The sequence below is a fragment of the Oncorhynchus mykiss genome, chromosome 4, assembly GCF_013265735.2.
Source record: "Oncorhynchus mykiss isolate Arlee chromosome 4, USDA_OmykA_1.1, whole genome shotgun sequence".
Taxonomy (NCBI): Eukaryota; Metazoa; Chordata; class Actinopteri; order Salmoniformes; family Salmonidae; genus Oncorhynchus; species Oncorhynchus mykiss.
In genome coordinates, this window is record NC_048568.1 from 26,744,759 (window position 1) to 26,758,697 (window position 13,939).

The window sequence follows — 13,939 nt, forward strand, 5'->3', positions numbered from 1 at the left end:
GCATCACGAAAGTCAGAAATAGCGATAAAATAAAACGCTTACCTTTGAAGATCTTCATCTTTTTTCAATCACAAGGTCTGTTACACAATGAATAGTCGTTTATAGTCCTTTATATCCCAAACATTTCCGTTTTATTTGGCGCGTTTAATTCAGAAATACACCTGTTCCAACTCACCCAACATACCTACAAAGGATCTAATAAGTTACCTGTAAACTTGGTCCAAACATTTCAAACAACTTTTCTAATCCAACCTCCGGTACCCTAATATGTAAATAATCGATAAAATTTAAGACGTAATAAACTGTTTTCAATACCGGAGGAAAACGAGCAGCGCAGTCTCATTCACGCCCACCAAAACACTAGAGTCCACCTGAGTGACACTTAGAAAGAATATGAATACTTCATTTTTAGAAGAAAAAAAAAACATCAAACTATTTCTAAAGACTGTTGACATCTAGTGGAAGTCATAGGAACTGCAATCTGTCCTCTGGGTTTCGCCTGCCAAATCAGTTCTGTTGTACTCAGACATTATTTTAACAGTTTTAGAAACTTTTGTGTTTTTTATCCAATACTACCATGCATATCCTAGCTTCTGGGCCTGAGTAACAGGCAGTTTACTTGGGCACCTCAGTCATCCAAACTTCTGAATACTGCCCCCTAGCCTTAAGAAGTTTTAATAGGGTGTTGGGCCACCATGTGCCTTAACCGCTTCAATGCACCTTGGCAAGTGTATTTACCTCTATCGGAGGAATGCAACTTCATTCTTCCACAAGAAATTCCATAATTTTGTGTTTTGTTGATGGTGGTGTAAAACGCTGTTTCAGGCGCCGCTCCAGAATCTTCAGAAAGTGTTCAGTTTGGTTGTGATCTGTTGGCTGAGATGGCCATGGCATGTGTTTTCATGCTCATTAAACCATTCAGGGACCACTCTTGCCGTGGGGATGGGGGCATTGCCATACTATAAGGGCATAGCCACGGTAGCCAAAATAATGGCCTGCCCAGCATTTTTATGCATGACCGTAAGTAATGATGGGATGTTAATTGCTTAATTAACTCAAGAACCACACCTGTGTGGAAGCACTTGCTTTCAATATGCTTTGTATCCCTCATTTACTCATGTGTTTCCATTATTTTGGCAGTTACATGTATAACTCAAGGCTCACCATCTCCAGGTATACAATTATAGCTATGCAGCTGCAGAAACAAAGAAAAGCAAGCAATTTAGGTACAATTTTGAACAATGTGACGTGTGACATTGTTTGACATGTGAATGAAGAAAATTCCAACTGTCCTTAACTTCAAAGTGGACATGGATGGGGACGTGAGGGTTAACTGTGCAGTGTTATGCCAAGTCTTAGCCGTTATGTTAACTGCTTAGTGATGGAATGGACTGGCTCGAACCAAGAGCGTTGTTTGAAGAGTGGGAGAGCGACAGAGGGAGGGTGAAAGAGGGGGGAAAGGGGAAAATACCTACTTTTCACTCTTTGCAAATGAACAAGAGTCAACTGTAGTGTATTTGTATGTATATTTTGTGTTGATTTATCTCCTGTCCATTAAGTTTAAACAGACGTTACCAACAACTGGAGAGCCTCAACTGTAAACGGCATGAAAAGACAGAGAGAAATAAAGTGACATAAGGAATATGCATGCATGCTGCATACAGTACACTGTTGATGTGGGCTGCTCTTGTGAAACTGCTCTGGGTTAAGCTGCGGATAGAGGTCTACCTGTTACTCCCCCCACGCACACACCAACACTGACTTGTATACATTCTCGCACTCAAAACAGCTCTTAAAACTTGCTGGGAGATTTAGTTAGCAGAGTGAAAAGTTAGTCAAACTCTCTCTCCCAGCTCTAGCAAAACCTTTTTTTTTTTTTTAAACCAGAGGAACAAGAGGGGGAGAGCGAGAGAAACGATTGGACCCTGTAAATGTTGTTCTGGCCTGTGATTGGGGAAAGCCTGTTGCTAGGCTTATGTCATTGTATGAGAGGGAGTTTTTTGCTTCCTCTCTGCTAAGCGAAAGGTCAGGTTTGAACTGGTTAGGAGGACTTCTACCACTTGTTGAACTTCCCCACGGTTTTGTGATTTGGTCTCTCCGCTCTCTTGTATTTTCATCGCATGTTAAAAACCCTGCAGACACTTTTGGGGCACATAATGTGTACAGCTTTAGTTTTGGCTTCCTTTCTCTTTCTCTTTTAATTCCTTTGACTTGTATCCTCTTTTTATTGGCAAAAGCAGCTAAAAAGTTTGCATTTACAATTGCCATCTTCTAAACTTTTTTCAAACTTTTTTCCTAATTGCCCAAGTGTTTAAATGCTACTCTTTGAATAATTTATTTTTACAGGCTCTCTTAAAATGAAAATATAAATAGTTATAGAGTAGGTACAAAATCACACAATATCATGTGTTACATATTTGCATGTATTATACATGTTAATTACTTTTGTCAAAGTTAAGGGAGTGACACTGAAATTCCTCTCTACATTCTCTTATGGAGTTGTCCTTTCATGTTGGTTGAATTTCAAGTTGAGAGGGATCAATGTTTTGGAATTCGAACCGGAGCTTGAACTTGTGACTGGTCTGATGTTTGCTGTTTGTTTATTCAGGGCCCATTCTAATCTTAATTACTTTTATCCTGTCCATCAAATGTTATAAAAATCACAAACCAGTTGCATGGATGTGATAGAGACCTGTTAGTAAACTATTAACTAACTTACTCCTCTCGAACCCCAGCCACCACACCCAAGTATGTAATATTTCTATGTCTACCATTGTTTGTCTTATCTGTAGCTTAGAATGTATTCCCAGTCAGTTGTAACAGTAGGATATTAACTAATGTGTGACAATGCTCTCCACGAGTCCTGTGTGTGCGTGTTTTGAGAGAACTGCTATGACATAATGTTAGACGCCACCAGATATCACAGCAATGAGTTAATGATGTCAAACCCTCTACACCGGTCAGTTAGACTGCTCATTCAGACTCAGTGAAGAGAGGACCACGTCCAATCCCTCTGTCCCTTCTTCTCAGAGGCTCACTATCTGCACTGTGAGAACCAGCTTGAGAAGGATCCCTGCAGGCTCTCTACCAGCCTCCCACGGCAGTCTAACAAATCATCATGATGTTATAGTAACCGCCGCCCCCACTACGCCCCTGGCTGGAGTGGGTACAGTAAAGCCCCCGAGTAGGTGGTGGTGTGGTAGGGCTGTGTACGCCCCTGAAAATAGTGTTTGGCCCTGTCCCTTGTCCGGGGGGCTGGGGGCCAGTCGGGGCCCTAGCCTAGGCTAACTCTTTTATGTGAAAAGGGCATGTCGTAAGCTGAACGCTGACCAGGCCTCTTCTGCTCTGCAACTTTGCTGAGCCATGGGGCTCACACACTGTGCTCGCTCTGCTGCTGGGAAACTGTAGAGTGCTGACTCCAGCCCCAGGGCATGTTTACCCCAACCCTCGCCCCTCCCTAGGGGTAACAGGAGTGTTGGGGGGGGGGGGGGGGGGGGGGGGTGGTATCGTCACACAATGAGTCTGCCAAATGGCGTGCTATGTATCTAGCCAGGCCCATATCAACCAGGCAGCCAGGCTCTTAACCAAAGTGTTAGATTGGAGCTTGGTTCAGATCAGCTTGGTGATAAACAACAATCTGGGCTCCCTCACACCACCACTCCTAATATAACTTGTTTTAGCAGGTTTTTATTTGGTTCTTCCACCCCTGCCTTGAATGTATTATTAGATAATATTAATATGATCAGCCTTCCAGTGGCGTTGTGCTTCTAATGAGGTTGTTGTTGGTATCTCTGCCATGGAACACTTGACCTGGCTAGATGTGCTGCAGTAATAAGCAATTATCACAATTATGCAGCTGCTATTTACCACCACTAATTTATAATACAATTGTCAGATACTCAGATTTCATGCCACTGCAGTACCTTTTTTTGAGTAGTCATATCTAGACCAAAGCTCTTTTTCATGCTACAACCATCTGACAAAACAGCATTATAAAATGACTCATAAATGACTTCAGAGTACAGTACAAAACACTAACACCAGTGACTGGTGACATCATCCGCTCCAGGCGGTGTCTATACTGACAGGCTCTATGATAGACCCAGAAAGAGAACCGTTTCCTGTCTTTATCGAGACTTCCTGGTAGGTTTGTCTGAGGTGCTATACAGCCCTGTTTGATTTGATTTAAGGCTGCTTTATCTGAACTGCTAGTCTAAGTGGAAAGCTGGAATTGATTTGCTGTTTGTTGACCTGTACTGTCCAGGTATCTTACTGTGCCATTATAAGATCTGCCGCCATATTTACAGTTGTGATGCTCCCCATCCTGTTTATAACACACAGAGTAAAGGACTTGCAGTTCTTGTCTCTGTTGTTTTCAATGTACATGACATAAGATAGCAGGTGCCTGCAAACGTCCATGTAGTACTGGGTCAGCTGTGGGTGGAAGGGGTGAAAAATGATATGTATCATGTAATAAAGCCATAATAAGCAGGCAAGTTGGTCGAAGTGACCATTTCACGCCATATTGTGCGCTGCAGAGTGATGGTCTGTCGATATCCATTGCCAATAAATGGCAGCAGCAAGGAACAAAATTAAAGACGATTGATGATGTTTTCGTGGGGGCTCGCTCTGTACTCAAGTTAAGACGCTCACCTCTCTACACATTTCACTCCTCCTCTCTCCGTCCCCTTATATCTCATTGGATGAATGGAGGTTGTTTTCGCCATGGGATTGGCTTTTGCGCACGTCAGTCAACCAAGGCTCCGTTTATTTACGGACTGTATCCGCAGAGAGAGAACGGTATTCTGCTGTAGGACAGCACCGGCTGACAACTGAGCACTTTATTAACCAGTCCCCCAAGAAACAAAGCGAGAAAGGAAACGGCCATCGAAGTAGATCTTTATATTTGAATACCTGAAAACATAAGATCGCGCCGAGAACACATTATGAAGCACGCAACTGCAGCAACAGAAACCATTGAAAATGATTCATTTACAGTGACAGACGTATTTAAAATATGCACTCGGTGTGAACGGCTAAGCAAAAAGGTAAGAATAAAATAAAGGGGAAATTATTTTGACAGTGAATGCATGTTTTGGAAAGCCCGTGCTTTCGTTTTGGAATTTAGATTATTAATTTGTGACAAGACAATTTCATGTCATTTTAGCCACTTGTTTTCTGTGGCTTCGAGCGAAGGAACTGCAGTGCAGTCTTTTCTTTTGTGTCCAACCTTGTTTACGCGTTTGAGGAGTTTGCGCTGCTTGTCAACCCTACTTTCTTTCCAGTTCTTTGTCATCCTACTGCCAACTCTATAGACCGTTCGGTATAAGGTTCTACTTTTTTCGGTTGGTGTATTTCAATGCAAGACAGTATTGTCGCTTTCGAGTAATCTTCGGCGGGCAGTTCTAGGTCATTCATTCCGCCAGCTCTGCGCCGCGCAGAGGGACAGAAACGGAGCAGACAGTCAGCCCTAGCCTGTAGGACATGTCGCAATCAGCGACTTTTCAAGTTGACAGTTGGCTGTTTTTATGTTGAGTGAGATGTCAATCATATTTTGAATTCGTTTATTTAACTATTTTAGTATGCGAGCCTCTCTGATCCATAACATTGTGTCAAATATTGTATCAAGGGTATTACTTGTATCAAGGGTGTATCAAACTGCAAATGGTTACATAGCCACTGTAGGCATGATACATTGTATCTATCAAGCCTTCTTTTTGTGTATTTTGGTAGTTTTGTAACATTTATAGAGACTGCTGTTATGGCTTGCTGCAGCTAAATGTTGAACAAAGAGATTTATTTCTGCACAGGCTGCGGTTGCAGGGCGCCAACCCGACTATAGAGCGAACATGGGGGTGAGAGATACGATATCCCACAGAAGGATGTACAATATTACACGGTCAGGGCTCGCAGCCAAAATGGTACGAAAAATCGCAATTAGAGTTTTCCCCCTGTGCCTTTAGCTTTTGACGCCAATGAGCACTGTTGCATTTGGATCTTGCATAACTATAATGTGTCTTCTGTATTATTTTGTCTTGCAGGACTTTGGAGTTCGAATCCCAAGACCCCTGGGAAATGGACCAAGTAGATTTATCCCTGAAAAAGAGGTATGGAGAACAAAAACTTTTTTTTACCACAAGTTTTCTTTGGACTTCAAAACATTTTACTTGTTACTTATCTATGCAAAGTATCAATAACTTTGACATTTTATTACATATATTTAGTTAGCATCTTATACCAATAAGTGAATTACATTAAATTCACTGTCTCTATTGCATCAGATCCTTCAAGTCAGTAAAGTAGACCCCAGGACACAATCGATATTTGAGGACGCATTCGCAGCACTGGGTCGCCTTGACAACATCTCCTTGGTGATGGGCTTCCACCCACAGTACCTGGAGAGCTTTCTGAGGACACAGCACTACCTGCTGCAGATGGACGGGCCCTTATCCCTGCACTACCGCCACTACATAGGCATCATGGTGAGATCCCTAACCCCCTCTCCAACCTCTACACTACCACAGTATAGCCACTCACTACAAGCCCTGTATATCTCTCTGCCTACAGAGAGTACGTTTTGAATTCTTGGACACTCGTCTATAGACTGTACATTTTAGAGTTCTTGGGCAGTCTGGTAATTGTTTCCCCTCCCAGGCTGCAGCCAGACACCAGTGCTCCTACCTGGTCAACCTGCACGTCAACGACTTCCTCCAGGTGGGAGGGGACTCCAAGTGGCTGAATGGCCTGGACGGAGCCCCACAGAAGCTGCAGGCCCTCGGGGAGCTCAACAAGATCCTGGCCCACCGGCCCTGGCTCCTCACCAAGGCACACATCGAGGTACGCGCGGGTGGGGTGGGGGGGGGGACTGTGACACAAACCCCCAGGACTGGACAGATGGACAGGTTAGGGTTATGTAACAGATACCGAAATGATGGGATGAGGCCTGGCCTGAGTTACACAGCTGCTGACTTTGCAGAGTTAGTTATATAACTTTTTGAAAGGGGGATCTGTATAGAAGGAAGAGGGGAAGGGATGGGTAGAGAGAATAAAACAATTGGAAAGCGATGGATGGATAGAATGTGAGACAGGAAAAGAAAAGATTCCACCCAAAGGAAATTACTGATTGACTGACGTATCAGCTCTCCCCTTCACCCCCACTCCAGCACCTGCTGAAGGCTGAAGAACACAGCTGGTCCCTGGCTGAGCTGATCCATGCTGTGGTGCTCCTCACACACTACCACTCCCTGGCCTCCTTTACCTTCGGCTGTGGCATCACCCCCGAGATCCACAGTGACGGGGGACACACCTTCAGACCCCCCTCCCTCAGCCAGTACTGTGTCTGCGACATCGCCAATGGCAACGGTCACGGCCACCTGGAGGAGAGGAGAGGCAATCACCAGGTGAGCGGGAGGAGGAGAGTCAGGACTGTGTGTGGGTGAGCGAGGGAGAGAAGCTGTAGGTTTGTTAGTCACTCGGCTTTGACACCCGTGTGGTTGTGAGTGCAGTGATTCTTGTGGTTGTGGTTGCCCTTTGAATGACCAGTGCCCTGAACCACAATGTGTGTGTGTTTAGGTGTCAGAGGTGTCTGGTGAGGTGGAGGTGCTGATGGAGAGGATGAAGCAGCTGCAGGAGTGTCGTGATGAAGAGGAAGCCAGTCAGGAGGAGATGGCCACACGCTTTGAGAGGGAGAAGACCGAGAGCATGCTTGTGGCCACGGCAGAGGATGAGGAGTGTGTGCCATCCAGAGACGTATCCAGGCACTTTGAAGACCCCAGCTACGGCTACAAGGACTTCTCCAGGAGAGGAGAACATGTACCCACCTTCAGAGTGCAGGTATATAATACACGTGTGTGTACACACACACACCCGTTCAGGGAGAGCCAGAAAGAAAGAAAAGGAGAGAGAAAGTGAAGAGGTTTTTTTTTTCTCAATAACTTCAAGATTACATTTTCTAAATGTTACCATGTTACCAACATTTTCTAAATGTTACCATATGGACTATCTATCTGATTGATCAATTGATATCCAGACATTCTGATTAACTCCTTGCTTTCCTCTCTTCAGGACTACAGTTGGGAGGACCACGGCTACTCCCTGGTGAACCGTCTGTACCCTGACGTTGGTCAGCTGCTGGATGAGAAGTTCCAGATGGCCTACAACCTGACCTACAACACCATGGCCATGCACAAAGACGTGGACACCACCATGCTGCGCAGGGCTATCTGGAACTACATCCACTGCATGTTCGGCATCAGGTACGTCACTCACTGGCTCTATACAAACACAAATCTACTCATGTAAATGTACATATTTCATGATGTAATATGCTAGATTCAGTCAAAAGAAGAATGTTATCACGTGTTTAATACATTGACAAAGTGCAGTAATTTCGTACAGTAATGTAGTTATTAGTAAAGAAATATCTATGTCTCAGGTATGATGACTATGACTACGGGGAGATTAACCAGCTGTTGGACCGCAGCTTTAAGGTCTACATTAAGACCATGGTGTGCAGCCCGGAGAAAACCACCAAACGAATGTATGAGAGCTTCTGGAGACAGTTCCAGCACTCCGAGAAGGTGAGGGGACAACTTTCTATTTTATTTCTTATTCCATGGGTTTCTGTTAGCATTTAACATTTCTATATAGTTTCCTCTCCTAGTTGTTGATCTGTGTGACTGGAGTAATGTTGTGGAGCAGTTTTGTAATGCGTTCTACTCTCTCTTTCTCCCTCACTCTTCCAGGTCCATGTCAATCTGCTTCTTATGGAAGCGCGCATGCAGGCAGAACTGCTCTACGCTCTGAGAGCGATCACCCGCTACATGACATGAAATGCTTTTGGCGTTTATCATTGTTTTTTGCTGTCATTGTCTTTGCTCTCGTGGGACACTTCAGAAGAAATAAACCAAGGGGTGAAAACAGAAAATGAAAAAGATGAAAGGTAACCCTGTCTGTCGTGACGAAGCTCGTCCTCGTGATGTGGAAAGAAAAATGAACAGAACAAAAAAAAAGCAAATGAAAGAATGAAAAAAAAGAACTGCAAAAAGAAAAGTCATCTCAACCTACTTGTGGAAAGATAAGCTGTCCTCTTTACCTGCAGTGCCAAAACTCACCATGAGGAGGCAGCCTGGAGCAGACACTCTGCTGGGCCAGAGGAAAAGAAACAGATGACACAGGCCACCCTTCCAGTATTCTAATACACCTCAGTGGATGATGTCAATAGAATCTCCATATAGTGTGAAAACCCACAGCAAATCTCCAGAAAGCAAAGCAGTTCATCAGTCTGCACTTGATAATGTAGCCACTGTTTTTTGCTTTAGTCTTTTTGTATTAAGAGAAGTTGTTATCATCATGTGGTTGTTGTTGCGGTAACTGGAGATGATGGAAGCATTATTTGGCCTGTGTGTTGGTGTGCCTGGTTATGTCATACACCACAGTATAGTGTGTAGAGGTGCTGCCTGATACTGCTGCTCATGTAAGCAAGGGGTCATATTGACCCCCCCCCCCAATCCTCCCTCCCACCCCTAAGAACCCTATCCATCATAAACCCACAGCATTACCCCCCCCCCCCCCCCCTTCCCCATACCCCCCACCCTGAAACTGTTTGTGTAAGCTAACCCAAGAAGTGTGTGAAAGCGGAGAGGTGTTGGAAAAACTAAAAAATAACACTGTCTGAGCCCTATTTAGTTTGACTGTACGTATGATGAACCCATTCTGTATGAGAGACTGATGTCAGTGACAAATATCATGTGTGGATGTGTGTGTAACTCCATGTGTTTTACAGAAAATATAAAGGAAAAAAGTGTGTTGAAATTTCAAGCAACAAAAAACCAGGAAGAAAGCGAGGTCATTTGAAGTGTGAAACTTCTTGCCTCTGCTGTAGCTCTTTCCATGTGGTGACTGTTACAGTGTTTTGTTTCTGGTAAAAAGCTTTGTCCTGTAAGAAAAAGAACATGAAAGCTAAAACAAAATGGTCTTCCAAGGGGATTGGCTTCCGGTTGTCATAACAATGACCTCACCTGTCTGTCTTCCGCTCACCCTCGACCTTTGACCCTGGCCTGGGCATCCTAACACTTTCAAAGCTTTGGGTATTGTGAATTGTACCAGTAAATAAATACCTCTTCTGTTTTCTTTTCTATCGCATTAAGAAGTGCTCTTTGGCGAGCAGAATGACTCTTTATCATTCTGGGTCGCTTGGCTTTCATTCGTAGGGAGCCCAGTTGGTCCTCATTGGACCGACTGTGATCGATACGGTCCGACTGCAGTCGGTCATAGATGTGCTTGTTCCCTCTGTGGGAGCCTAACCAGTGCAAACACAGTTTTTTTTAAACGAGGGGTAGACTCCACCCTTTTATTTTTGTTGACTAATAACAGTAAAGTACTGCATTCTACTGAGGGTGGATTGATACAGTTGGACAGTTGAATGATTGTTTCACGTTAAGAGGAGGAGGAAGATGAGGATGATTATGGAATGGTACATTATTTGGGGGTGGTTGTGAGAGGAAGTGTAGAGGTTTTATCAAACTTCTGACTGTCAGATACTGAAACTTTTTATATAAAAAAAAAATGGAATATGTTATTGAATCATTGTATTTTTCTGTTTTCTCCATAGAACTGTTGCTGCTGCATCAACATAATCATATCATTATTACATATAAATAATCTATACATTGAATCATTCATGAAACAAGCCCACCGAGTTGTAGTCACAGCACACATGCATGTATTATCTCCAACCTGAACAATACACTTCTGATCTCCATCAATGACAATTTACAATATGTCTTCAGTAATGATGTAGGAAACATTTGGCTATTACAGATGCATTTTGCACAGTTAATGCAAATGAGTCCCACACATCAATAAATGTTTTGTACAACCACATGTGTTGAGTGTGGGCCCACTGGTTCAATGTCTAGTTTTGATTTAGATTTGGTTGACTTGTCGACTAACATGAAGAAAAGTCACCATCTCATTGGATTTAGGTGAAGAAATACTAAATTGTCTTGTTTTGATTGCTTTTTTCCTCGTCCATTCAACGTCAACCCATTTCATTTTTTGTTGTTGAAATCATGTCAAAATGTTGATTCAACTTGTTTTTGTCCAGTGGGGAGTCAGTCCTCCCATTTTATACTACACTGAACTCTGTGGTTCAATGTTTGCTTGTGTTGACGAGTCCAAGGTTGAACGTTACTCCCACACCTGTTGTGCTAGAACACTTGGACCTGTCTAATGTGCAGTGAGATGAGGGAAAATTCCTTCTAGGATCACCTTTGACCTCTACTCTGCTCACCTTCCTGTCCTGTTCCGTTCTCCCTGCGGAAACTCCCTGGCATCCTTGTGGATGACTGGCTGTAGACTGAATTCTCTGGATGTTCAGGGACTTTTCTATTAAGGGCAAACAGAGGGTGACTTGGTCCATATCTCTACTGATACTGAACTGCCTCATTTCCCTACGACAATCTGAACAGGATGAGACTATTATAAACAATAGATGCACTTAATACCTCCACAATTACCCAACTAACTAACTTTATCAACCCAGACGGACAGGTGTGTATCATGTAGAGAACCATGTGTGTCATTAACTATGGCTGATGAAATGCTATTGGGTTGTGGTCACTGTAAGGCGTTATTATTGCAGGATAGGTTTACTTTATCTTGACAGAAGTGCTGTTTTTGTACTTATTTGATGTGATTTAAAAAGCGCTGTTCTTTGCTAACTTTGCAGCAGTACTGCCTGGCCTGGTCCATATCTGTAACAATAAAGGCTTTGAGAAGGAGAACGTTTACCACACTTTGTGTTGTGGTTTATTACTTACAGCAGTTCACAGATTAACAATGTCTGAACTTTTTATCACCACAGAAGCAGTTTACAATTATTGCGATGTAAGAGTAGCTTATGATAATAATATTACATTACCAGTTATAATATGGTACAACAAAAACAGTTTGTCATACAGGTCAGAGGCTCAAAATATGCCATAGCTAGGGCCAAGAAGGTTTCCTGACTTGGAAAACACTCAACCCAAGCAGCCTATAACTAAGTCCCAGAGTTGTGCCTGGTCAGGACCTTACTAATGGAATTAGAGAGCGTGGTAGAACCAGAAGGTAAAGTGTGTTGAGTACAGACACACTGGATGCAGGGCACAGCAAGAAGAAAGGCAAGGACATCACACTTTAGGGAGGGAGACTGTGTAGATGGCAGACAGTTTGAGTCTGGATCCTGTCCCTCAGCCTCTGAGCCACAGGACGGAACTCTGACTCCCAGAATGCTCGGTGGAAGTCCCTCGTAATCACCAGAGGTCCACTGCAGCGCTTCCTCCTCGTCTAAGGGAAAGGGGGATACCTAGTCAGTTGTATAACCGAATGCATTAAACTGAAACGTGTCTTCCGCATTTAACCCAACCCCTCTGAATCAGAGCTTCCTCAAAACGATACAACATAAAAATAAAGTATGTTTACAGCAGTAGACCAAAACATATAACTATAAAATGTTATTCATAAAACTTCCAGTAAAATAACCTCTTCTAAATCATTTCCATACCCAGGTACAGCGTTTGGACCTCAAGCAGTGCCTCTCTCTCCTGGTTGTCCAGTGTGGCTGGGGAGTCTGTCCCCGCCCCCCCCCCCCCCCCCCCCAAAGTCCCTCACTGTCTGCCAGCCTGCACACACACATCACATGACGGGAGAGAGGGGTTTAAGTCACATATGATTCACACACTGCCTTACATTAGCTCTCCCTGAGTGCATCTGCTGCTAAAGGTGGGCTGATAAAACTCCGGACAGTTCTGCCCCCCCCCCCCCCCCCCCCCTCATTAGAGAGGAGCAGCTTCAACAGCATGAGACAGAGAGAGAAGGAAAATATAGCTTGTTTGGTCGTATTATATCAAAGATATTGCGGTCGTACTGTCAACCGGTGCCTGCGTCATAGTGTGTGTTTCGTTTCTGGGTCTGACTGGAAAGGCCCTTTGGTGTGGTGGAGAAGTTCTCCTCTCCCTCTCTCTGTCTCTAATGTAAAGCAGCATGCATGGCCTGTCGAACTGTGATCAAAACAGGATATTAAGCTGCCTGATTTGGTTCCACAGCCAGTGCTGAGGAGAAATAAAAAACGTCTGTTTCAGTGTCAAGTTTTATTTGTCACATTCACCAGTAGAGTGAGATTCTTAACCTGCTAGCTCTACCCAACAGACACTAATAACTAAAAACTAAGAAATAATAGAAGAACCTATATACAGGGTCAGTGCCAATACCACATTTACAATGTGCAGGGATACTGGAGTAATGAGGTAGATACAGTGCCTTGCGAAAGTATTCGGCCCCCTTGAACTTTTGCGACCTTTTGCCACATTTCAGGCTTCAAACACAAAGATATAAAACTGTATTTTTTTGTGAAGAATCAACAACAAGTGGGACACAATCATGAAGTCGAACGACATTTATTGGATATTTCAAACTTTTTTAACAAATCAAAAACTGAAAAATTGGGCGTGCAAAATTATTCAGCCCCCTTAAGTTAATACTTTGTAGCTCCACCTTTTGCTGCGATTACAGCTAAGTCGCTTGGGGTATGTCTCTATCAATTTTGCACATCGAGAGATTGACATTTTTTCCCATTCCTCCTTGCAAAACAGCTCGAGCTCAGTGAGGTTGGATGGAGAGCATTTGTGAACAGCAGTTTTCAGTTCTTTACACAGATTCTCGATTGGATTCAGGTCTGGACTTTGACTTGGCCATTCTAACACCTGGATATGTTTATTTTTGAACCATTCCATTGTAGATTTTGCTTTATGTTTTGGATCATTGTCTTGTTGGAAGACAAATCTCCGTCCCAGTCTCAGGTCTTTCGCAGACTCCATCAGGTTTTCTTCCAGAATGGTCCTGTATTTGGCTCCATCCATCTTCCCATCAATTTTAACCATCTTCCCTGTCCCTGCTG

The 13,939-nt window shown here is 43.5% G+C and overlaps 1 protein-coding gene and 1 long non-coding RNA gene across 4 annotated transcripts in view; one reads left to right on the forward strand and one right to left on the reverse strand.

Moving 5' to 3' along the window:
- The window catches only part of sesn1 (sestrin 1), a 70,403-nt gene extending 58,617 nt beyond the window's left edge, over positions 1-11,786 (forward strand). Inside the window, exons 1-10 of one of the 3 annotated variants that reach the window (XM_021600703.2) lie at positions 4,783-5,048; positions 5,811-5,921; positions 6,042-6,107; positions 6,282-6,482; positions 6,655-6,837; positions 7,164-7,400; positions 7,573-7,833; positions 8,065-8,255; positions 8,435-8,579; positions 8,745-11,783. In XM_021600703.2, the coding sequence (XP_021456378.2) occupies positions 4,947-5,048; positions 5,811-5,921; positions 6,042-6,107; positions 6,282-6,482; positions 6,655-6,837; positions 7,164-7,400; positions 7,573-7,833; positions 8,065-8,255; positions 8,435-8,579; positions 8,745-8,831 (1,584 nt within the window). In that variant the 5' untranslated portion in view covers positions 4,783-4,946 and the 3' untranslated portion in view covers positions 8,832-11,783. Of the gene's footprint in view, positions 1-4,755; positions 5,049-5,810; positions 5,922-6,041; positions 6,108-6,281; positions 6,483-6,654; positions 6,838-7,163; positions 7,401-7,572; positions 7,834-8,064; positions 8,256-8,434; positions 8,580-8,744 lie in introns of those variants that run through there. The other 2 variants (XM_021600704.2, XM_021600702.2) reach the window with 2 other exon arrangements.
- On the reverse strand, positions 10,423-12,630 carry LOC110522364. The gene is made up of 2 exons (XR_002473299.2): positions 12,548-12,630; positions 10,423-12,330 (listed from the first exon to the last, which is right to left on the reverse strand). It is a non-coding gene; the product is annotated as an uncharacterized LOC110522364 (long non-coding RNA).
- Between the last annotated feature and the right edge of the window lie 1,309 nt (positions 12,631-13,939).